Source organism: Eschrichtius robustus, chromosome 4 (genome assembly GCF_028021215.1).
Source record: "Eschrichtius robustus isolate mEscRob2 chromosome 4, mEscRob2.pri, whole genome shotgun sequence".
Taxonomy (NCBI): Eukaryota; Metazoa; Chordata; class Mammalia; order Artiodactyla; family Eschrichtiidae; genus Eschrichtius; species Eschrichtius robustus.
The window spans coordinates 51,740,195-51,766,718 of NC_090827.1; the positions used below are offsets into that span (position 1 = coordinate 51,740,195).

Here is a 26,524-nt window from a genome sequence, read left to right on the forward strand (position 1 = left end):
AGCCCATCATCCCCAGCCTTGTACTTAACCCCTGCTGTGCTTCATTCACAAGAGACTACTTTGCCTTCCTGTTTCTCTCAGCCTCTTAACACCCTGCGACCCCTCCAGGCTCACTTTACTGACTCTGCCATGTAGCCTGAGCCCCCTGCATTTTGTGCCTTGCAGTTCACTACATCCATGATATTTCTTTACTCTGCGCTTTACTCATTGTGTTCTCTGCCTAAATGCCCCTCTTTCCATCACTTGCATAACCTCTATCCTAGTAACTCCCATCTGATGCAACATCATTTATCTGGATGTCTTTAATGCTCACACAGAGGAAGCTTTCCTTCACTGTCTTGCCAGCTCAGGCTTAGTTAGACACCCTCCTCTATGCTTTTATTAAGCCTTAAAGGTATCACTCATTTTATCATGTTATTATTATTTGTTCCTGTGTCTGTCTCTTCACCTAGATAGTGAGCTCTTTTGAGGCAGGCACTGTTTCTTATTTCTATCCCAGTGCCTTACACAGTTCCAGTCACCTGATAGAAACTCAGTAAACCTTGAATGAAGGGAGTGATTGGTTGAATAAATAAAGGGATAAATGAGTAAAGGAATGAGTGAATTGAATGTGCAGTGAGTATCACCTTTTTAAAGGTTGTTTTGCCTATTATATTAGATCTCGGTATAACACTTGAAATCTTACCCACTAAGAAATCGTAACTAGAAATTAAGGTTTAATTTTTTTAATTCTGTTCAAATATATGGCCTGATTAATCTTGAATGAAAACATAAGAAAAAAAGTATGTAACTATAAAAGTACATTAGATCTGAAGGAAGCACAAGAGAGGCTTCTAGGGCCTTGGGAATGTTCTGTTTCTTGATCTGGATGCTGGTTGCATCATATTTTAAGCATGTGAAAATTCATCAAGCTATGCCCTTATGAAATAAACATTTTTTTCTGTGTGTATATTATACTTACAATAGGGTTGTTTTAAAAGTATGTCAGTTTTTCTCCTGTAACATTCTAAGTTTTTATTATTGAAGTAGTTCAGATGTGGTGATGAAAATTAACTTACATTTGCATATTTTAGAAAATCTATTTTCTGATGCTGTCATTTTTTAAACTTTTTAAACTCATGAGTACAGTTTTTGCTCTAATTGCTTTAAGTTTGAATAGTGCAGGAGGTGTATTTAGACTGACATTTATTTGACATTTGTTTGACTCTGCTTTAATTGCTGATTTTTTTTTCCTTGATTCATGTTGAACTGAGTGTAAGCAAGAAAGAATTTTTACTAAGGACTAGATCCTGCCTGTTGGAAAGAAAACACTGCTAACATTGAGAGATTTAGCAAGTCCTTCCTTCTATGAGGAAAATGCAACTTCTGCCAAGTTTGGCATTTTACAATGGCACAACAGGCTGCCAGGCAGGCAGAATCCAGTGGAGAGCAAATAGAGACAAATTCCACAACTCCAGTTCCAGGGGTTGTTGTGGGAAAAGAGGAAAGTAAGCAATGTGGAAGAGAAGACAGCCAACAAATCCTAACATGATTATGTATGTCTCACTAACTCTCATGACAAGCCAATGAGGTATATTTGAAACTTATATGAAGACACAGAAGCCCAGAAACATTAAGAAATTTGACCAAATCTATAGTTGAACAACAGAACTGGGAATTCACTCAGGATTGTCAGGCTCTGCATACATTTTTCACTGTATCATCCTGCCTGGCCCAGGGCACAATCCTCATCTCCTCGCATGTATGCCTCAGTTCCCTTTCCTGCAAAGCTTGTGTCTGTCTCCTTCCTTTTCTAACTTGTTCATTGACTGTAGAGCCTAGTACACATGTGCCTGGCACGGAGTTAGTACTCAGTGAATGTTAGGATAAGTGGATTGGGTGGATGGATGTAAGTAATGGTTGTTTCCTTTTACTGAAGTCAACTGCAACTCAGACTGCAATCTTAGCTATTCTTTTTAATATGCTTAAACTCTGGTTAATATGCTTAGCTCAGGGGATGCCATCACAGAGTGACATCTTCATAAAATCTTGTTTGCCCATTAAATCCATGTTTAAAAACATTTTGCTTCATTTATATCAAAAAAAGAAATTACCTGATTTTTAAAAACTATGTTAATGAATGTTTATGGTTTTCTTTATAGATCCAGCACATGTACCGCTGTGCTCGAGTCCAGGGCCTAGATACCAGTGAAGGGCTACTTCTTTTTGGTAAAGAGCATTTTTATGTGATTGATGGATTTACAATGACAGCAACCAGGGAAATAAGAGATATTGAAACCTTACCTCCAAAGTAAGTAAATGAATGAAGAGACACAATGTATAGCTATCTTTAGAAAGCAATATATCTGCATGGGTTTGTTTGGTTTTTTTTCTTTTTTTTTGGCTGCATTGGGTCTTCATTGCTGCGCTCAGGCTTTCTCTAGTTGCGGCGAGCGGGGGCTACTCCTTGTTGCGGTGGGCAGGCTTCTCATTGCGGTGGCTTCTCTTGTTGCGGAGCACGGGCTCTAGGTGTGCAGGCTTCAGTAGTTGTGGCACGCAGGCTCAGTAGTTGTGGCTCGCAGGCTCTAGAGCACAGGCTCACTAGTTGTGGCGCACGGGCTTAGTTGCTCTGCGGCATGTGGGATCTTCCCAGACCAGGGCTCGAACCCGCGTCCCCTGCTTGGCATACGGATTCTTAACCACTGTGCCACCAGGGAAGTCCTACATAGTTTTTTTTTAATGCAAAAATTGTGTTTCAAGTAATGTTATCTCTCAGTTTTTGTGCATCCATCATTAAATACTCACCAGAGTAATAGTTATTTCAAGGCTATAAGAGACAAATTTGCCTTATTTATCAAAACGAAAACTAAATACAATTTATTGCTATGCATTAATAGCACTAGATATAATACAAGTTCCTTGTATTATAATCTATATATTTATAAAGTTATTCTGAATTTGTAAATTGTTCTTTTTTTCAAATTTCAGTGCAAACACAGTTGTAGAGAAAATGCAGGCGGCTGTATAATACTCTAACAAACGTAAGAGCATCCATGTCCTCTGAGTACCCTAGAAGCAGTGTGACTGAAGCACAGGCAGGAATTAACTGCCTGAGTTTATCCATCTTCCTTTTCTTCTGCCAGCCCTATGATGGACGTGATAGTGGGTAATGGAAAACCCAGAGACAGACAAAGCCCAAAGGGAGATGAAAACGCTTAAGGCTTAGAAAATCAACACGCTCTTCTCTTCCTTTAACATTTTGAACACCTAACATGCACTGTGAATGTGGACATGGTCATCTTCATTGCTAGGAGATATTTCAAATAATTACTTTCAGTAGCAATCAGGGCCACATTATGACTTTTATGGGCCTCTTCCTACATATAAAGATACCTAAGATGATGTTTTTCTGACTGTGTTGGTTTAAAGATGAACATATTCATATTATATATTAAAACATTTTCTTCTACCTGAAAGTTCAGTTTTTTCTTTTGATTTTAAAAGAAATTAAAACATTTTCTTGGACCCCCTAAAAGAATATAGGCCTTGGCACTTGCCAGCTGTGCCTGATAGATAAGCCCTGACAGCATGAATAGGATTTTTTTTAAGTTATATTCATCAAAGGGGGTTTCTGGTATACTGAGTAGCTACCAAATTATTCTCTTAAAGGTGTGTCTTTTTTGAACTAAATATTCGGATATATCGATTCCTGCTTCTCTTCACATGTTGAAAATAACACACTCTTTATTGAACAGTGAATTTATCTCTTGCTGTGTTTTTATTATCTCCTTTCTCTGGGCTGCCTATAGTATGCATGAGCCAATTATCCCTAGAGGAGCCAGGCAAGGCCCCAGTCAACTCAAGAGAACATGCAGCATTTTTGCCTATGAAGATATCAAGGAAGTTCATAAAAGGAGGTATCTCCTGCAGGTGGGTTGATTTAGTAGTAATAAACGTTTTGTCAGGTTCCTTTACTTAGAGGATGTATACATGATAGGATCCACATTATTCCTTAGAGTATTAGATTTGGTTGTATGATAGACAAGCTCATGTCACATGGGTGCATAACTTTATAATACATCCCCCTTCTTAAAAAAAGAAAAACAAAAACACAACCTAAAACTTTGAGTGATATTTTGTTATCCATCTTTCCCTATAGCTATCCAAATTTATATTATAATTTTCTTTTTATATAAAAATTGCATTCTCACTATAAATTTACAAAATTATAATTTTATAATTATTTTACCATTATTCTGTTAAAGATTTTAGAAACAAATTGAGCAGAACAAACTGGCGCTGTTTATTGTGTAATTTAATCTGCTGGGAATTCATGACTGTAACAATGTTCTTCAGTCAACAAGTTAATTTCTTCAACATTATAGAAATTCATAGTGGAAAAGTTAATATATAGCCCTATTTGTGTTTTTTCTTAATGTTTTTCTCTCTGATCATTTCAGCCTATTGCTGTGGAAGTTTTCTCTGGAGATGGACGGAATTACCTCCTTGCTTTTCAAAAAGGAATTAGAAACAAAGTCTATCAAAGGTATTGTTTATTAGGAATACTTCATAATGCTGTAATGGGAAGAAATGGGAGGTAAAGCATTGCCAGTTCAGCTAGTTTTTTAAAAATCTGTTAAATCCATGAATTAACTTCTTTGAAGAAAATGTTTGTTTCATTTTTGCCAGCCTCTTGAAATGTGATTCTTCTGATGCTATTCTATTTTGAAATCACATTTTTCCTTCTGGTAACTTGTAGTAGATATCATCAAAAGCCACCTTAGTGATAAAGTCCCATGTCTCTAAGTGTAAAAGGCTGATGAAACTGGAGCTTAAAAAAATAATACTTCAGATTCAAAATAGGCTTCTTTCATATTTACCAAAAAGAAGACAGTGTCATACCTTGCTATTGAATGCAGAGCCTGAGTTTCCTTAGAATTTATATTCATATGAGACTTTTCTGACTTTGGAAGAGAAGTTGGATACCTTCATCCCTGAAAAAGTAGCATAGCCAAGTAAAGCAGTTGATGTAATCTAACCATATTTCATTTTTGGTAAACTGTGTTTAAATTTTATCTTATAAAAGAAAAATAGTATATGTCCATGTGCTTGAAAATACTTCTGTTGGGCATGTGAATAGTAAGGCTTTTATGAACTTATCATAATATAATATGAGAGCCCTCTTATTCTTTGAAGAGTGGTGTAGATCCTGGCAATCCCTCTATTAGGGAAGTTTTGTATTTCAAGTGAGGAATGACTAATACCAAGCAACACTGCTTATCATTGCAGTACAGTAATACTACCAGTGAGCACGAGGGAAATGAGGGAGGTTCTTCAGATAAAGTGCCTCTGGATGTTGATTGGGAAGAGCTAAGTAAATGACTGAAATTTTAGTTACCTATCTTATGAATTTCTAAAGGTGATATTATTTTCAGTGTTAAGCCCAACTAGAAGCTGTGGCAAGGAGCTGAGATTGTCTTTATCTGAGAAATGTCTGTGTGTATGCCAACTTCAAGGTCCACATTCATTCCAAGAATTTTCCCACAATTCTTTTTTACCCTTAAAAAATGTATGTTGACCTTATGAGCAACTCTGAAAATAATTATAATAGTGTCACATAAAGGTTCTTATCATGTATATATTTTCATTTGTTAGAGATGTCTCTGTCCTAGCATTTGTTTAGCTGTTAGCACTACTGACTGTCATGTGAATATTCAGCTTTTAATCACTCTTTAGGACATCATTAAGTTGACTTATTAATTCCTGTGAATCAGTGTGTCAGGCTTTTTCTTCAAGTAATGTGGCAGCATATGTAAAAATCCAAAATGACAGATTTTGCTATGGATCTTTATATTTGGCTTTGGAAGCCATCATCCTACCCTTTTTTGTTACAGAATGTTCTAATTATTGTATATTCCCTTTGCCTGCCATTTACTGAGTAGTGCAGGGGCAAATGCATCAATTAAGATCTAAATGAATCATGCTTTTGTAAGTTCCCATTAGATCCTGACTGAAACGTCATTTCCAATTTTATACTGTTTTTAAATTTTCCAGGTTTTTGGCTGTAGTGCCATCTCTAACTGACAGTTCAGAGTCTGTGTCTGGGCAGCGGCCAAACACAAGCGTGGAGCAGGGGTAGGTTGCTTGCTTCTTGCACATTATAGTTTAATACTGCAGTTGGATCATTTATATCTGGACAGTATTATTTAATATTTTTAATGAATGTTCCCCCACCCCACGCCAACCCCCAGGGGTTTGCAAAAAAAAATTTAACTACTGAAAACTAGAAAAAAAGAAAGAAAATGGATGCATGATCGCTCAGTCACATCAGTGTCAAATTGATCACATTTTGATCAATTCCCTGTAATCTTTTAAGCATGCATATATTCCTATATGCACAATTGAGTCCATACTATAAACACAGATTTTTATTCTGCGTCTTCTATTCAGTCTTATATGTAAATATTTCCTCCTGGTTTAAAAAAATTCTTTAGAAACTTTGCCTTTATTTACTAGCCCTTCATCATATGTAGAAAGCATTCTCTTGTTTTTGGATATTTCATCTTTATCAGGTTTCCCTGTTATAATAATGCAAATGTGATACCTCATTATTTTTTTAGGATAAAATCCCCTTAGTAAAATGGTATGAATTTTAAGACTCTTAATATACAAAACCAACTAGATTTCTATAAAAATTATACACATCTATATTCCACCGATAGTAGATAAGTTTGCTTATCTCAAAAGATACCAGCTTTTTATATTTACTTTTTCATTTTTACCAGTTTTTAAAGATGCTTTTTTAAATGTGCATTTCTTTTCATATTAGAAATCTTGAGCTCTGTATATATTTGTTAGCCATTTAAAATTATCATTTATGAGTTATCTATAACTTTTGCCCATTTTTTTCCACTGAGTTCTTTATTGGTGGTGGTGGTGGTTTGGTTTTTTTTGTAGTTTTTTTGGTTTGTTTGTTTTGTTTTTTCAGATATAATTGACACTACATTAGTTTTAGGTGAACAATATAATAATTTACTTTTGTATATACTGTGAAATGACCACCTCAGTAAGTCTAGTTAACATCTCCTCTGAGTCCTTATTATCAATGTGTACAAGATTTTTCGGTAATAGCATATTATCCCTTTGCTTGTCGTATTTGTTGTAAATTGCCAAGTTTTTCTCGTAATTTTTTTCTCTTGCATTTAAATATAAACTTCTGTTTTTGTGTGTTCAAACCTATCAGTGGTTCCTTTGTGCTCTTTTCAGCTGCTTTTAATCTTAGGAAGTCTTTTGGATGATACAGCCATTTCAAGAATCTGTATACCCAGCTTCATTTTCAGGCACTCAGGAACTGGTAGCCCTTTATAATCCATTAGAAAAGAAGCAGTAGACAGCAGAAGCAAGAAGAACTACAGTCCTGCAGCCTGTGGAACAAAAAGCACATTCACAGAAAGATAGACAAAATGAAAAGTCAGAGGACTATGTGCCACATGAAGGAACAAGATCAAACCCCAGAAAAACAACTAAATGAAGTGGAGATAGGTAACCTTCCAGAAAAAGAATTCAGAATAATGACAGTGAAGATGATCCAGGACCTCGGAAAAAGAATGGCGGCAAAGATCGAGAAGATGCAAGAAATGTTTAACAAAGACCTAGAAGAATTAAAGAACAGACAAACAGAGATGAACAATACAATAACACTAGAAGGAATCAATAGCAGAATAACTGAGGCAGAAGAATGGATAAGTGACCTGGAAGACAGAACGGTGGAATTCACTGCCATGGAACAGAATAAAGGGAAAAGAATGAAAAGAAATGAAGACAGCCTAAGAGACCTCTGGGACAGCATTAAATGCATCAACATTTGCATTATAGGTGTCCCAGAAGGAGAAGAGAGAGAGAAAGGAACCAAGAAAATATTTGAAGAGATTATAGTCGAAAACTTCCCGAACTTGGGCAAGAAAATAGCCACCCAAATCTAGGAAGCGCAGAGAGTCCCAGGCAGGATAAACCCAAGGAAAAACACACCAAGACACATAGTAATCAAATTGACAAAAATTAAAGACAAAGAAAAATTATTAAAAGCAACAAGGGAAAAAAGACAAATAACATACAAGGGAACTCCCATAAGGTTAACAGCTGATTTCTCAGCAGAAACTCTACAAGCCAGGGAGTGGCACGATATATTTAAAGTGATGAAAGGGAAGAACCTACAACCAAGATTGCTCTCCCCAGCAAGGATCTCATTCTGATTCGGCGGAGAAATCAAAAACTTTACAGACAAGCAAAAGCTAAGAGAATTCAGCACCACCAAACCAACTCTACAACAAATGCTAAAGGGACTTCTCTAAGTGGGAAAAACAAGAGAAGGAAAGGACGTACAAAAACAAACCCAAAACAATTAAGAAAATGATAATAGGAACATACATATTGACAATTACCTTAAATGTGAATGGATTAAATGCTTCAACCAAAAGACACAGGCTTGCTGAATGGATACAAAAGCAAGACCCATATATATGCTGTCTATAAGAGACCCACTTCAGACCTAGGGACACATACAGACTGAAAGTGAGGGGATGGAAAAAGATATTCCATACAAATGGAAATCAAAAGAAAGCTGGAGTAGCAATACTCATATCAGATAAAATAGACTTTAAAATAATGATACAAGAGACAAGGAAGGACACTACATAATGATCCAGGGATCAATCCAAGAAGAAGATGTAACAATTATAAATATATATGCACCCAACATAGGAGTACCTCAATACATAAGGCAAATGCTAACCGCTATAAAAGAGGAAATTGACAGTAACACGATAATAGTGGGGGATTTTAACACCTCACTTCACCAATGGACAGATCATCCAGACAGAAAATTAATAAGGAAACACAAGCTTTAAATGGCACAACAGACCAGATGGATTTAATTGACATTTATAGGACATTCCATCCGAAAACAGCAGATTACACTTTCTTCTCAAGTGCACACGGAACATTCTCCAGGATAGATCACATCTTGGGTCACAAATCAAGCCTTGGTAAATTTAAGAAAATTGAAATCATATCAAGCATCTTTTCTGACCACAACGCTATGAGATTAGAAATAAATTACAGGGAAAAAAACATAAACAACACAAACACATGGAGGCTAAACAATACATTACTAAATAACCAAGAGATCACTGAAGAAATCAAAGAGGAAATCAAGAAATACCTGGAGTCCACTGACAACAAAAACACGATGATCCAAAACCTATGGGATGCAGCAAAAGCAGTTCTAAGAGGGGAGTTTATAGCAATACAGTCCTACCTCAAGAAACAAGAAATATCTCAAATAAACATTCTAACCTTACACCTAAAGGAACTAGAGAAAGAAGAACAAACGAAACCCAAAGTTAGCAGAAGGAAAGGAATCATAAAGACCAGAGCAGAAATAAATGAAATAGAAACAAAGAAAACAATAGCAAAGATCAATAAAACTAAAAGCTGGTTCTTTGAGAAGATAAACAAAATTGATAAACCTTTAGCCAGACTCATCAGGAAAAACAGGGAGAGGACTCAAATCAATAAAATTAGAAATGAAAAAGGAAAAGTTACAACGGACACCGCAGAAATACAAAGCATCATAAGAGACTACTGCAAGCAACTCTATGCCAATAAAATGGACAACCTGGAAGAAATGGACAAATTCTTAGAAAGGTATAACCTTCCGAGACTGAACCAGGAAGGAATAGAAAATATGAGCAGACCAATCACAAGTAATGAAATTGAAACTGTGATTAAAAATCTTCCAACAAACATAAGTCCAGGACCAGATGGCTTCACAGGTGAATTCTGTCAAATATTTAAACTCTTCAAAAAAATTGCAGAGGAAGGAACACTCCCAAACTCATTCTACAAGACCACCATCACCCTGATACCAAAACCAGACAAAGATACTGCAACAAAAAAAAATTATAGACCAATATCACTGATGAATATAGATGCAAAAATCCTTAACAAAATACTAGGAAACAGAATCCACCAACACATTAAAAGGATCATACACCATGATCAAGTGGGATTTATCCCAGGGATGTGAGAATTCTTCAGTATATGCAAATCAATCAATGTGATACACTGTATTTACAAATTGAAGAATAAAAACCATATGATCATCTCAATAGACGCAGAGAAAGCTTTTGACGAAATTCAACACTCATTTATGATAAAAACTCTCCAGAAAGTGGGCATAGAGGGAACCTACCTCAACCTAATAAAGGCCATATATGACAAACCCACAGCAAACATCATTCTCAATGGTGAAAAACTGAAAGCATTTCCTCTAAGATCAGGCACAAGACAAGGAAGTCCACTCTCACCACTGTTATTTAACATCGTTTTGGAAGTCCTAGCCATGGCAGTCAGAGAAGAAAAAGAAATTAAAGGAATACAAATTGGAAAAGAAGAAGTAAAACTGTCACTGTTTGCAGATGACATGAGAATACATACATACATAGAGAATCCTAAAGATGCCACCAGAAAACTACTAGAGCTAATCAATGAATTTGGTAAAGTAGCAGGATACAAAATTAATGTGCAGAAATCTCTTGCATTCCTATACACTTAACAACAAAAGATCAGAAAGAGAAATTAAGGAAACAATCCCATTTACCACTGCAACGAAAAGAATAAAATGCCTAGGAATAAACCTACCTAAGGAGGTAAAAGACCTGTACTCAGAAAACTATAAGACACTGATGAAAGAAATCAAAGATGACACCAACAGATGGAGAGATATACCATGTTCTTGGATTGGAAGAATCAACATTGTGAAAATAACTATACTACCCAAAGCAATCTGCAGATACAGTGCAATCCCTATCAAGCTACCAATGGTATTTTTCACAGAACTAGAACAAAAAAATTCACACTTTGTACGGAAACACAAAAGACCCCGAATAGCCAAAGCAATCTTGAGAAAGCAAAACAGAGCTGGAGGAATCAGGCTCCCTGACCTCAGAGTATACTACAAAGCCACAGTAATCAAGACCGTATGGTACTGGCACAAAAACAGAAATATAGATCAATGGAACAGGATAGAAAGCCCAGAGATAAACCCATGCACATACAGTCACCTTATCTTTGATAAAAGAGGCAAGAATATATATAATGGAGAAAAGACAGCCTCTTCAATAAGTGGTGCTGGGAAAACTGGACAGCCACATGTAAAAGAATGAAATTAGAACACTCCCTAACACCATACACAAAAATAAACTCAAAATGGATTAAAGACCTAAATGTAAGACCAGACGCTATTAAACTCATAGAGGAAAACATAGGAATAACACTCTTTGACATAAATCACAGCAAGATCTTTTTTGACCCACCTCCTAGAGTAATGGAAATAAAAACAAAAATAAACAAATGGGACCTAATGAAACTTAAAAGCTTTTGTACAGCAAAGGAAACTGTAAACAAGACGAAAAGACAATGCTTAGAATGGGAGAAAATATTTACAAAGAAATCAGCAGACAAAGGATTAATCTCCAAAATATATAAGCAGCTCATGCAGCTCAATATTAAAAAAAACAAACAACCCAATCAAAAAATTGGGCAGAAGGCCTAAATAGACATTTCTCCAAAGAAGACATACAGATGGCCAACAGACACATGAAAAGCTGCTCAACATCACTAATTATTAGAGAAATGCAAATCAAAACTACAGTGAGGTATCCCCTCACACCAGTTAGAATGGGCATCATCAGAAAATCTACAAACAAGAAAAGCTACAGAGGGTGTGGAGAAAACGGAACCCTCTTGCACTATTGGTGGGAATGTAAATTGATACAGCCACTATGGAGAACAGTATGGAGGTTCTTTAAAAAACTGAAAATAAGGGCTTCCCTGGTGGCGCAGTGGTTGAGAGTCCGCCTGCCAATGCAGGGGACACGGATTCGAGCCCTGGTCTGGGAAGATCCCACATGCCGCAGAGCAGCAAAGCCCGTGTGCCACAACTACTGAGCCTGCGCGTCTGGATCCCGTGCTCCGCAACAAGAGAGGCCGTGATAGTGAGAGGCCCGCGCACCGCGATGAGGAGTGGCCCCCGCTTGCCGCAACTGGAGAGGGCCCTCGTGCAGAGACGAAGACCCAACACAGCCAAAAATAAATAAATTAATTAATTAATTAATTTTCAAAAAGAAAGGTGGTTGAAGGTAGGACAGCTAAAAAAAAAAAAAACTGAAAATAGAACTACCATATGACCCAGCAATCCCACTACTGGGCATATACCCAGAGAAAACCATAATTCAAAAAGACACATGCACCCAGTGTTCATTGCCACACTATTTTCAATAGCCAAGACGTGGAAGCAACCTAAATGCCCATCGACAGACAAATGGGTAAAGAAAACGTGGTACGTATATACAGTGGAATATTACTCAGCCATAAAAAGAAACGAAATTGGGTCATTTGTAGAGACGTGGATGGACCTAGAGACGGTCATACAGAGTGAAGTAAGTCAGAAGAGAAAAACAGATATTGTATATTAACGCATGTATGTGGAATCTAGAAAAACGGTACAGATGAACCAGTTTGCAAAGCAGAAATAGAGACACAGATGTAGAGAACAAACATATGGACAGCAAGAGGGCAGAGCGGGGGCGGGGGGGGGGGGATGAATTGGGAGATTGGGATGGACATATATACACTAATATGTATAAAATAGATAACTAATAAGAACCTGCTGTATAAAAAAATAAATAAAATTCAAGAAAAAAAGAAGCAGTGCTTTGAGGCTACAAATTAATTATTACAACATGCAGGAAAATAACTTAAAACTTCTGGGGATTCTGTAATTTGTAAATAAAATTTTATTTCAATCTGTATGTGTCTAAATATGTTAATTTGTGTATTTCTCTTTAACTTACTGCTTTTATTTTTCTTTAGCTGAGATTTACAAATGCTGCTTATATGCTTTTGTTAACCTCAGAAACATGTTCTATTCCTAATCATTTGTGTTGCTGTTAAGATAAGTATAGGAAGTGAAAGGCTCCCTTAAAGCATACTAAGCCTTTTTTCTACTTGTAAGCAAATTGCTAGTACTTTTTCCTGCCTAGATAATCTTCAGCTTGCTATTTCATTGTTCTTACTACTGTCTGTGCTGAGTTGGCAGTTCTTGAAGAACTGTTGAAAACTCAAAGGCAAGAAATAGAAATTCATTCCCAACTTTAATCTTCTTTTCGGTTGTTCCCTTTCCTACAAAGTTGAGGAATGATCATAGCTCTTTTTCCAGGGAGAGTACCCTATACATTCAATTTGCCTGAAGGGAAGAATTTATCTGGAAGTGAAAAGTGGTATCTGTACCCTTGACCTAGATATGTTTATGAACTAAGGTTTACAAATCTCTTAATTTCCTTTCGGACAATAAAATATATAGTTAAGTGCTTTCCTACTGGTTCAGTGATCAACTGACAGTCTTCAGATTAATAATTATCAATAGTATAACCTTAAGGTTTTATAGCATTCTAGAAAATCCGCTATAGAAAAAATTCTATAATTTTCTGAACAGCAAAGACTTTCCTGTCATAAAATATTTATATTTTCATTCACTTTTTCAACATCTCTTTTAGGAAATGTACTGTGCACCTACTATGTACAAAATATTGTATACTCTTATCAGTTATTCCAATTTAATGTCTTTAGATCAGTCTATATAGAAATTATTGTAAAGGTTAGAAAGTTGAACTAGATCAATGTTTTTCAAACTCATTTTCTATAACCCACAGTAAAAAATACTACATTGCATCCCAAGTCACACAAACTTAGTTACAAATACTACAATAAAATTCACAGAAAATACTTTTCCTTCCTGTATGTAGTGCCTTCCGATGTTCTCTGTTTTCTTCAATTTGATTGTTATTTCATAATTCAAAATGCTGATCACAACCCCCTAAACTGATTTCATGACCCACTAATAGGTTGTCCTCCATAGTTTGAAAAATTCGTGGACCATTGACTTAAAATTTTCAGCTTTGTAATTACACAGATTTTTAAAGTTATGTTGCCTACAATTTATTATTTATCATTTTTAGATCTGGGTTGCTTAGCACTCTGGTTGGAGAGAAGTCTGTGACTCAGAGATGGGAGGTAAGTTCAATGAAAATGTAAGTTTCCTTCGTAATTTGTAGCTAGAAGGTGTAAGTCATACAGTTACAAGTACTTTAATAATTTATAAAATATATACCATAGAAAAAAGTTTTGTTTTTGTTTTTAGGGGAAAAAAATGCTTTATTGTTCTGAAATCTGCAAGAAACTGTCCTTTACCTCATTTTGCATATAAATTTTTTAAATTGAATGTAGCAGAAATAATTGATTGCTTTAAAATGAATCTATTTATCTTTCCCAAGAGAGGTGAAATCAGCAACTTTCAGTATTTGATGCACTTGAACACTTTGGCTGGCAGATCATATAATGACCTCATGCAGTATCCTGTCTTCCCCTGGATCCTTGCAGATTACGACTCAGAGGTAAATTTCAAATCATTTTGTGAAAGTGGAACACATTCTCGAAAGTAATTAAAAGATACTGCAGTGGCTCAAATGATTTATATGCTTTATAGTTTAAGTTCTCAACGGGCACTTACTCCCAAGAAGATGAGAAGAGCTTTAGCTTAGACTTGTACAAAGATTGGATACTTGATGAACTTCTTGGATTCACGATATCTATTGAATTTCCTAAAGTGCTAATAAATTTGTATCCACTGGAGGACGTCACTGTCCTCTGCACTGCAGCCAGCAGGAACAAATCTAATTGAGTCGTTCCTCAGTTTTAAATTATTGCATAAATCATCATCACAATTTGGAGAGAATCTTAAAACCTCGGTATAGCACCCTTCACAAAGTAGCTGATACGTAGATATCCCTCCTGTGCTTCGAGGACCGCTGTCCTGGGCTACCCCATTCTCTCTCAGCAGCTCTGCGTGTGCTGCTCTCCCCGCCTGCACTTCTCCCCATGCCCGTGCACATCTTCTCTCCCGCTGACAGGTTCCTCTGGCTAGCTGTATTTCATCCTCCAGGACACACTCCAGTATACCTCCGGGGAGCCTTGTGTCCTTTCTCTCCTCTTCCTTCTTCCTCTCTTCCCACACTGCCTTGTAGCTGTATCATGCTGCTTTCCTTTACAGCATGTTGTAGTCATGATTTTTGTCTGACCGCACTCAACTGTGAGGTCCTTAAAAACAAAGACTATCTTAACATAGCTCTTAAGCCCCAACCTCTAGAGCAGGGGTCCCCAACCCCCAGGATCTGATGCCCGATGATCTGAGGTGGAGCTGATGTAATAATAATAGAAGTAAAGTGCACAATAAGTGTAATGCGCTTGAATCATCCCAAAACCATCCTCCCACCCCCGGTCCTTGGAAAAATTGTCTTCCATGAAAACAGTCCCTGGTGCCAAAAAGGTTGGGGACCACTGCTCTAGAGCAATGCCCGGTACTTAGTAAATACTTTAATCTTTGTTGAAATAACCAAAAAAAGTATAAATGAGGTATTTTGCGTGTAGATTTTCAGAGGACAAATACTAACGACTTATATTGGTAAATGTGGATCAGTTTCTCCTGTTCAAGACTTTTAAAATATAAGTTGGCAAAATTGGTGGGCCATGATGCCCTATAAAAAGGACACAAATTACGTATCCCATGGGTATGTACTTCAAATTTCTACTTTTAAAACCCTCAGGAGGTAAATTTTGGTGTCCTTTTAAATACATGAATTAGGTCAGCTAGAAATGAGCTTTTAAAATAATCTCTGGTAGACTGAAAGAATCCATCTCATTTGGAAGTCACTTGATCTGGCATGATGTTGTCTTTTGGAGGTGAACAAATTACTGAGTGCTCTAGTTTATTTCACTTCCCTTTCACCTCTAGGAAGAAAATGCTCAGAAGTGAAGTTGGAGTGAAACGGGGGAGAGGGGAAGAGAACAAAAAGGAGATTTGATCCTCCAGTTATGTGGGTGACAGAGGATAAAGATGAATTGGAGCTTTTGTGTCCACAGTCTCCTGCTGTGCCCTTGCCAAGACTGGGAAGGGTTTTCCCTCTTATTCCTCATCTCCAAACCTGGATCCTGAGTGCCTTCCTCTGTGAACACTTAATTTCCAAAACAGTTGTCTTCAAGCCGAACCAATTAACAAACTGCCATGTGCCTGTCTGTAAAATATGGATAACCAGTAGGTGCATGGCATTGCCTTGGAGTCCAGTTCTGCTTGATGTGACCCCATAGATACTAGCACATTTACAGATCATCATTGCTGTAGCCATTGTGTCTGCTACATTGGTGAGAATAGAGGATGTGTAGTAATTTGGAATTGGGTTTCGTTTTGTATTTTAGGAGGTAGATCTTACTAATCCCAAGACATTTAGAAACCTGGCTAAGCCAATGGGAGCACAGACAGATGAACGATTAGCTCAGTATAAGAAGCGATATAAAGACTGGGAAGACCCTAATGGTAAGTAACTTTTCTTGTCAGGGGACTTTGTACCCAAGTTTCAAAAGTAAGCCATTATTTAGTGGTCTGACGCCCTTCCATCTTTCCCCAGATTGCTTATATATCTTTATATCTATATCTGTTGCATATGCACACTTATACACAACTATCACAGTAGAAGAATGAGGTTTTGCATACCAACTGATGGCCATGCTTAGAAGGCATTTTTTAGGTAGCTTGTCAGGTGCTGGCAGAAAGCAAAGTATGTCTGCTTTGTCTAGGGTAGAAATTTCCCATCATAATATACCATTATCTCTAATTGTGTTTAGGCCAGAAACTAAACTTTCCTTTGTTGACTCTTTTAATTTTTTTTATTGAAGTATAGTTGATGTACAGTTTTTCAGGTGTACAGCAAAGTGATTCAGTCATTCAGTTTTTTCAGATTGTTTTCCATTATAGGTTCTTTTAATTTTATTGAGGCACTTTTTAGAACCCGTTTGCATTAAAAAAGTATAGTTGACTACCTTCTAAAATACTACAGTTTACCTACTTTTTTTTTTATGTTTAATGTTTATCATGTATCCCTTCAAACAGGCAAAACAAACAAAAGAGAAAAAAACTAAGACTAACTGTATTCCCTGTGTGGAATCCTTTCTTTTTCCTGCAAGGAGAATATGTAGTAAAAATTGCATAATATTCGAAGACAACAATTTAGAGAAATTTATACTATTGCAAAGCCAGAACCTAATAAAAAGTCGCTGTATGTCAATATCTTGCTTTAGTCAAAGATGGTTTGCTATTAAGGGTTACCTGTTACAGTTAGCCTCAAAACATGAATTGCTAGATGTGCTCAGTTTGGGGGAAAGGCACAGAATTATACTAAACTGGATAACTGCCAAATATATAAGTGAGAGGTTGCAGTGTCATCATAAAGTTTTCATGCTGCAAATGCCAGTGCTAATTGCACTTAGTGTCACAGTTATCACATACGTTAGCATTTTCAAGTCTATTGATGAATGCCAATTTTATTTTTCATATTACTCTTTCATTTTCAATTATGCTTTAATTTTCTTGGCAAGGAGAAACTCCAGCCTACCACTATGGGACCCACTATTCATCTGCAATGATCGTGGCTTCGTACCTAGTAAGGATGGAGCCCTTCACACAGATATTCCTAAGGCTACAGGTAAAACTCTTAAGTTTAGAATTTTTGCATTTTATTCAAGCCTTTTATTTAAGATTGTTGCTTTTTTCTTTAATGTTGTTATCTTGCCTGACAAGAAGCCCTGTGAAGTTTTTAGTCACAAAAGTAGTCAAAACATAGTGAAAGTGGTATTTCACTGGACCAAAATTGATAAATAAACTAGAATTTGTTTACACTAAACAAGTGCCAGGGTCCTTTAGTCAAATAAGCAAGTAGCATATGCTTTCCAGCCAGGTGTATGGAATTCAGCCTTAACTGGTTGAATTCAACAAACATTTAAAAAAGAGTAATACTGTCTAGCTCATTTGCTGTCTTCCGTATTATAATTGCCTTTCTCCACATTCTCTTTCATTTATTCAGCAAATATTTATTGAATACTTACTGTATTCCAGGCACTGGTCTAGGTGCTTACAGATATCAGTGAATAAAGACAAAAGTCCTGTCTTATGGAATTTATATATTTTAGTTGAGGGAGACAGACAAACATCAATAAGTATATTGTAAGATGTTTTAGAATGTGATAAGTGCTATCAGAAAAATGTAGATCAGGGAAACGGAAAGGGAAGTACGGGAATGGGAGGTGGAGGAGGACATGATGGTCAGAGTAGGTCTCCTTGAAAAGGTGATATCTGAACAGAAACTTGAAGGAGGTGAGGGAGTTACTGGTGCAGATAATCTGGAGAAAGTATGTTCCAGGCAGAGAGAATGGCCTGTGAGGGGCCCTGAGTCAGGCATATCCCTGAGTTGCTTGAGGAACAGCAAGGAAGCCAGTATGTCTGGAGCAGGGTGACTGCAGGGGAAAGCAATAGGGGATGAGGTCAGAGAGGTAGCAGGGGCCAGATGGTGGTAGGCCTTGGTGGCCATTGTATGGACTTCAGCATTTTCACACAGTGAACTTCATTGTAAAGAAAAACACACTCAAACACAGCATAGGGAGTTTGATTGAGGAAGGGAGTGGTGTTATCTGTGAGGCTGTGCAAGCAAAAGAAATCCCTTTTCTATTTAAATTTGTTTTATCAATCTATAACTTTTTGATCACCTTCCAAGTTCTCCGCTTAATTCTCATTGGTGTGAGAACCTGAATGTCATGTTAATTTATAAAATTAGTCAAATACATGTATAAACTGAATATTTCCAACTGTAGATGGCTACATTAGAATCTTTTCTTTTAGGAGAGCATTATCAAACAATGGAGGAACTCCTCTATTTCCTTATAGTCTTGCCCTCTCTAAAAACTGATCTTTTTTTTAAATGACTTTTTAAAGACTTTGTACTTGGATTTCACTTTGATACAAAGCAAGAGCACCCTTGGTAAGGAGTACCCCGAAAAGAATTAGATTAATTTTCTTTTTGTGATTATTTAAAATTTTGTGTATTTAACGTAGGATGATGGGAAATTGAATTGTCGCCAAACACATTTACTTGGGTTTCAAGCCCTTGAGCTTGGAAGCTGTGAGGTGGGAGTGGTTCTCTAACAGAAAGGTGCCTTCTCGTTCTGCCCACAGGGAGGCCACTTTGACCTGGCTGACCGGATGTTTCACAGTGTACGCGAGGCCTGGTATTCAGCATCAAAGCACAACATGGCAGATGTAAAGGAACTTATCCCAGAATTTTTTTACTTACCAGAATTCCTGTTCAATTCCAACAACTTTGATCTGGGTATGTAGCACGATGGCACTATCTTAGGGTCATTAGCCAGGAAAAGACCAACAGAAATAAGTCAGTTTTCTGATGATTGTCTGTAGTACACACTGACAAGAAAAGATTTTGTTTCCAGACCAAGCTTGGATCCACTCACCTAACATGCAGCAAAGCCAATCTACTGACACTGGGTCGGTCATGGTGAAGGGAAAGCACAGCACTTATTGCAGGGCCAAGCAAGGAGAATGGGCAGCTCATGCTGAAAAGGCCTGAACTCCCCAGTGATGGCTTTCAGAGGAAGGTTTTTAAAGAGTGTGAGGGAGAGGGTCACACGATATGCATTCAGCTTGTGCACAAGTCTACGAGTGGTTGACTGTGAGGGTAACAGGGTGATGTTTCGGGAATATCAGTCATCAACCTTCTGGTTCCAACTGCTCTGGGGCCTGTGTGCTGGTGGTCAGCATGTAGTTAACTTCGTCCACCTGGTGGGGGTTTTAGTATCTGCAAAACAGCTCAAGGACATGGCTCAGGATATTGTCTATAGCCCTTGAGGAGGAACTAAAGGCCCTTGGCTTTGCTTTATGGCTAAACTAACATTATTTTGTCTTGCTTGAGTGTTTTCCTTTGTGTCTGCATTTTCTTACTTCTCTGATTAAATTTATGCTTTGGAACTTGGGGTAGGCCTAGGAGGCTAAAGCTTTTCTGCAAACAAGAGGCAGGGGACATGTTGGGGGTCAGGGGGGTATTGTTCTTGGGAAGGCCTTGCAGGTTCCTGCTTGGTTTCTATTTCCTTGTGAGTTTAGCTGCTGCTAATTACAACTGGGTGTATGAGAGTAAATATAACAAAGGAAAATAGATTTATGCCCCCAAATAAGCTGTTTCAAACCTATAGTTTTGGGAAAATTTAAGAATTAACAGATTACATCTAATGGTCAGAATATCATCATTTATTTCCGTGAAAACAAAGGTGAGGTGAAATTTTGTTTGAAAATTAATATGATTGAAACTCACAGGGGGAGGAGAGAAGATGGCGGAAGAGTAAGACGCGGAGATCACCTTCCTTCCCACAGATACAGTAGAAATACATCTACACGTGGAACTGCTCCTACAGAAACTCACAGCCAAGAGTGGCATATCCAAATTTTTCATGTATTGTTTAAATCTTTTGTATTGCCTGAGGCATTCTCAGCTTACATGCTAATAAAATTTAAAGTTAGAATTTCAGAATAACTTTAGGTAAATCCCTTTCTTCTTCCTGTTAGGGCACTATTTTCTAGAAAAACAGAACCAAATCAACACTTATAAAAAGGAGAGAAATTTCCTTGGTACTCTGCTCTCTTTATATTGTCCAGCAGTTTCAGGAAGTAGATTTGACTTTGGCTACAGTTTCTTGGAACACAGTTTGCTGATCTATGTTTCTGAATATTTATTTGTACGACATATCAAAATTCCATTGTTTCACTTTAGAATATTAGTGCCAGATATTGTTCTGTTTTCATACTTTTTTCATGCCCTGTATCATACTGCATTTAAGAGTTCAACATATAAACCATTACTATACTACCTCATAAAATCATTAATGGAAAATTCAGGGAATATTCATATCCAATATATTTGAGTGTTTTTTCTTTGTAATATAATTTTTATTAATTGTTCATCAGCAGCTTGAACCTTGTGAAATTGTAGCTCTAGGTGCAATAGGAAAGGCAGTAAGACTCTCAATAGCCCCAGCAAAAGGCCTGAAATTGAGTCTCATTACCTCTGATTGGGCCTGGAGCTCACCCTTGAGCAGCTAAAGACATCAAGTTCTAGCACTTGGAGGGAGTGGCAGTTCCTCAAATAGAGTAGATGGTGAACAGGGAAAAACAACAAATGTGTGCACAGCATTTGAATATGAATGCACGTTAGTGTTTTATTATGTTCACTTATAATTCACCTTTAGAGAATGCTACTCTCTTCCCTAGGGACACCACCTTCAAAGAGACAGATACGGAGAGGTGCAGAAAGAGATACCCCCAATATTCCAGAAACACTCAGTCCGTTATAATAATCTATGTCACAGAAATGTTCTAGCCAGACTACTTACAAACCCAACCAAATCATCTATTTTTAAATAAGTAAATGAAAGAAAGGTCATGTATGTTTGTCATGCTCACCTTCATAGCAAATCATCCCTCCTTGAAATCACACACTTTAAAAAACACTATTTGCATGTAAGAGCTAAAGCTATAAAACTCTTAAAAGAAAACATAGGGGTAAATCTTCATGATCTTGGATTTGGATCAACAGCATAAGCAAAAGCAACAAAAAAAGATAAATTGGACTTTATCAGAATTTAAAACTTATGCATCCAAGGGCATTACGAAGAAAACCTACAGAATGCGAGAAAATATTTGCAAGTGATGTATCTTATGAGGGTCTAGTATTCAGAATATAAAGAACTCTTACAACTTAACAGCAATAGGATAAGCAACCCAGTTCAAAGGGGCAAAAGACCTGAACAGACATTTCTCCAAAGAAGTTATACAAATGGCCAATAAGCATACGAAAAGATCATTAGTCATTAAGGAAATGCAAGTCAAAACCACAGTGAGGTACCACTTCACATTCGCTAGGGTGGCTGTGATGAAAAAAAAAAGCACACAAACAGAAGATGACAAGGGCTAGTGAGGATATGGAGAAAGTAGAACCTTTGTATGTTTCTGGTCAGAATGTAAAATCGTTCGGCACTGTGGGAAGCAGTTTGGTAGGAAATGTTGAATTGCCATATGACCAAGCAATTCCACTCCAAGAACTGTCCAAAAGAACTGAAAACAGGGACTTAAACAAAGACCTGTACGTGCACGTTCATTGCAGCATTATTCACAATAGCCAGATGGTAGAAACAGCCCACATACCTATCAATGGATAAACAAATTGTGGAATATACATATAATGGAATATTATTGAGCCATAAAATGGTATGAAATAATGATAAATGCTACAACGTGGATGAACCTCAAAAACATTGCACCAAGTAAAAGAAGCCAGACACAAAAGGTCACATAATGTATGATTTCCACTTACATGGAATGTCCAGAATAGGTAAATCTAGAGAGACAGAACACAGATTGGTGGTTACCAGGGGATGGGAGTAGGGGTGGGGAGGAATGGGGAACAACTGTTTGATTCGTTTAAGATTTCTTTCTGAGATGATGAAAATGTTTTAGGACTAGATAGAAGTGGTAGTTGCACAATATTGTAAACGTACGAAATGCCACTGGATTGTTCACTTTAAAATGGTTGATTTTATGTTATGTGAATTTTACCTCAATATAAAGAAAATCAGACAAAACACTGTTGGTCTCTCCACCCAGAAAAGATGGTAAATGATATAAAAGAAAGAGCACTTAGGTTTTTTTCCCTGGCTCTGGAGCAATTAGGTTTTTTTTGTCTGGTCTTATCTTGGTACCCTTGGATATACATGGAGGGGAACTGCAGAGTATCAGAATCAGACCAAGACATTTCTACAGACCGTTCCCTTTAAATGACATTTTAAAATTATAGATAGTGCTGATAAAATAAAATTATATCACACAGTATTTAGGGATTATGAACAAAATTTTGAAAAGTAGATTATATCTCAAGTAGCCTGGGGATTATTATTTGCTGCTTCTTATCAAAAAAATTATTACTTGCTTCTTATTCTTATTAGGCCTAGAGGGCATTTCAAGGAAGGTGGGGTAAGAGCCTGAGAGAGGGGGGAGGGGCTGTAATAATTGATTGTTTTATTTTTTTCTTAAGTTATATGGTAATTTTTCCAACTAAGTCAAGACATTCCTTTAAACAATAAACTGATTTTTGTATCTCTCACATTTTTATATCACATTGTACAGAAGCCGTCAAATTGCAGTGATGAAAACAAGATTATTTCTAAAGGAAATATTTTTACTGGCCCTTACTTGGAAACTGCCTTTTGTGTTCTAAAATGTGAACAATTATACTTCCCTATGAAAATTTATAATTCAGCTTTTTATCTAAGCAACTGCCATTAAGCTAATGAGTCAAAGTTATTTATAGAGTCATTTTTTACAGTGACCGTCTGATTTGTGCCTAGGAAAACTCTGTAAGCTAAAGTTAACTTTTTGATGTTATTTCGAAAAGAGGAAAAAAACCTATTTCCTCAGATGCCAGTCCCATTTAATGTGTTTTGTTGTCAATAGATTTCATAGCAAACGGTTTCTTTAATATTTTAGAGATTATCTGGCTGTGACTTAAAATAACAGTTTACGTGGGATAAATATTACTTTGTTATAAATTATTAGAACTTGTTTTTTTTTTCTGCCAGGTAGCCACATAGTCTTTCCAAAATTTTTTTTCTGTTAAATGATATAACAGCCAAAAGTTATATTGTTTCAGATTTTATTTTTTTAATGAGAATCCTTACAGCAAAATACATGTGGGTTCTACAGAGCTCTCTCAAGAATTTAAGAATCAGAAATATGAGCGAACACATGTATTGCAAATATTTCTAGGAGACTGTGGTACTTTTATTTTCTCTTAAGCCAAGAGAGCATTCAGACTGAAAATGGCTGAGGAGTTAGATATCCTTTCAATAACCTCTTCCATGTGAACGGCAGACCAGACAAGAAATTCAGTACTAGGTAACTGCTATTGACTCACCAAGCTTAAAGCATTCTGGAAAAGCCTAAATGAACAGTTTTTGAGAAATTGCTAAGGGTCTTACAAATCAGTGGTTTTAAGGGGCTTAAGCATTGATTTGAGCAGTTTTTCCAAACTCAAAACAGTAGACCCATAAAGTGTTTCATTCCTGTCGTCAATTAAGTTTCAGAAATGTTGTATCTAATATCCTTCCTAGGGAAGAGCAGTGTCTCCAAGGAGTCTTGCAGGAAAGAAACATGTTTAAGCTTGCCTAACTCAGCATTTCCTGAAGTCATTTGACAGCGGGAGCCCCTCAGTTTTGCTAACACTCAGTAAATTTCTCCGAGGGAGTGCCCTGAGGAGTCCTCTTGGGGAAATACCAGAGTAGATATCTCTGAGGGTCCTTTCTGTGGTAAAATTTTATAGTCCTGGTAATGAAACTAACCCACTATTTCTCTGTTACTTTACTATTTTTCTCATTCTTTTATTTTCTTTTTAATGTATCCAATTACACAGGTTGTAAACAAAATGGCACCAAGCTTGGAGATGTTATCCTTCCACCCTGGGCAAAAGGGGACCCACGAGAATTCATCCGAGTGCACCGTGAGGTAATGGCAGTACGCTGTGCAGTTGAACTGAGATCTCACTGGGTCACTGACCACAGTACAAAGAGAGGACCTTGAGCAATGTGTCCCCCGTGTGTTTAAGTTACTAATGTTGTTCGTATGAATTTTAGTTATTCTGGTTCCTATAGACCACTGGCGAATTCTTTTACTTTCTAAGGAAGTAATAAAAGCCAGCCAGTGACTGAACCTGTGTTTTGAAATTACAGGCTTTGGAATGTGACTATGTGAGTGCCCATCTGCATGAGTGGATTGACTTAATCTTCGGCTATAAACAGCAAGGTCCTGCTGCAGTAGAAGCTGTAAATGTCTTCCACCATCTTTTTTATGAGGGTCAAGTGGATATCTACAACATAAATGACCCACTAAAGGAGACAGCCACCATAGGGTTCATTAATAACTTTGGTCAGATCCCTAAACAGGTATGGATGTTTTTTCCTTATCATTGATATTTTCTGTTACATTTTTTTAAGCTCTGTAATATTTCTATAGATGGTAGATGACCATATAATAATTAAGTTTAGACTGAGTTTTTAATTAAGAACCATAAATATCACCCAATAGTTTCAGTAGGTCCCTAGATTATTACTCTCTCCTCCCTTTTACAGTCCAGATAAACAGAAATTTTGCTGGTCAAAGAGCATTTTTCCTCGCAGGCTAGTGCTTTCCTGTACCCACACAGTTCCTGGCAGGAAGACGGGAAGAGCATGGTCAGGGAAGCAGATGTGGCCTTGGAGGCCGCAGGATACACAGAGATGGGGTTTCATCCCACGGCCAGTAAAAAAACCAATGCTGACTTTAAGCATTGTCATATAAGGTCGTAGTTAGACTTTAAAGATCCCTCTGGTCACAATCTTACACATGCACATACTGTAGGGGAGCCAGATGAAGAGCAGGAAGCTCTCATAGTGGTTCAGGGAACAGACAGATAGCGGTGGTTTGGATTCGATGATCGGTGTAGGTCTGACAAGTGCTGGGGTGTGAGAGTGCACACCATGATTACGCCTAGGCCCGGCCCTGCACCAGCTCCTCCAACCACTATCTGGAACCTGGTGAGGAAGACCCAGACCCTCTCAGCACCCAGATGCTGTAGATCTCTCACCTTCAGCAATGAGCGAACCTCTGTTAAGGGAGTTCGTCCCTTCCTTCATCCTCATTGTCTCAGGCACACCAGGAGAGCAGAGTGCACCAGAAGAAACTGCAGCACAGTGGAGAAGGCTGGCTTTGCCGCCCCTTCACACCACCACCTTTTCCCTAGTGCCCTGGCCTCTGCATTTTGGCCCTGGCTATCCTTCTTTGTTCCTGCTTCAGATATCTCTCCTGGAATCCCTTTTTTTTAGGTTAACCAACTTTGAGGTTTCTGGGGTTGACAGTTGGGAACACAGAACAATGGCAAGTCTTTGTTCGTGGAAAAGCCGTGATAGACAGCGGGACACCCTGTAACTGCACCACTCACAGTGTAATCTGATTCCCCAATGCAGGAACCATGTTTACTTTTAAAGTGAAATGCTTGTTGATAAACTCTAATCATAGCAGAAGAACCTTAGCCATTTTTTGAGGGTTACAAGTGCGGGAACCGTGTTTCATACCTTCTGGGAAACAAATACTCTGAACAAAAAAAATCTAGACACATGCACTGTTGCAGTATTTTTGTTCCACTTTTGAGTTTAAGAGGCAAATAGTCTGGGAGATAGAGTTTGGATACTAACATATTTCTAGGACATTCCAGGAACTAATAGAGAGTACTTCCAAGTGTAACGATCCTAGAAACAACTAAGCTTTGTGATCACCATATTGATATATCCTTATATACGCTAGTCTGGCCTGCTCTGTCCTCAGGTCCTTGTAAAGTTCTTCAGTAAATGTTCATTCATGAACATGCTTTAAAGTATGTGGGTCTTTTTATAGAACTTCAGAGTCTTATCTCATTATTAACATTTATGAGAAATAACAGAACCCTGATCCTAA

The 26,524-nt window shown here is 37.3% G+C and overlaps 1 protein-coding gene across 6 annotated transcripts in view; it reads left to right on the forward strand.

Moving 5' to 3' along the window:
- Positions 1–26,524, forward strand: part of WDFY3 (WD repeat and FYVE domain containing 3) — a 272,029-nt gene that overhangs the window by 223,475 nt on the left and 22,030 nt on the right. For all 6 annotated transcript variants that reach the window (XM_068542705.1, XM_068542706.1, XM_068542707.1 and 3 more), the window contains 11 exons: positions 2,142–2,290; positions 3,789–3,909; positions 4,440–4,525; positions 6,034–6,114; positions 14,058–14,112; positions 14,373–14,492; positions 16,351–16,468; positions 17,527–17,633; positions 19,157–19,310; positions 24,450–24,541; positions 24,766–24,978. In XM_068542705.1, the coding sequence (XP_068398806.1) occupies positions 2,142–2,290; positions 3,789–3,909; positions 4,440–4,525; positions 6,034–6,114; positions 14,058–14,112; positions 14,373–14,492; positions 16,351–16,468; positions 17,527–17,633; positions 19,157–19,310; positions 24,450–24,541; positions 24,766–24,978 (1,296 nt within the window). The remainder of the gene's footprint in view (positions 1–2,141; positions 2,291–3,788; positions 3,910–4,439; positions 4,526–6,033; positions 6,115–14,057; positions 14,113–14,372; positions 14,493–16,350; positions 16,469–17,526; positions 17,634–19,156; positions 19,311–24,449; positions 24,542–24,765; positions 24,979–26,524) is intronic.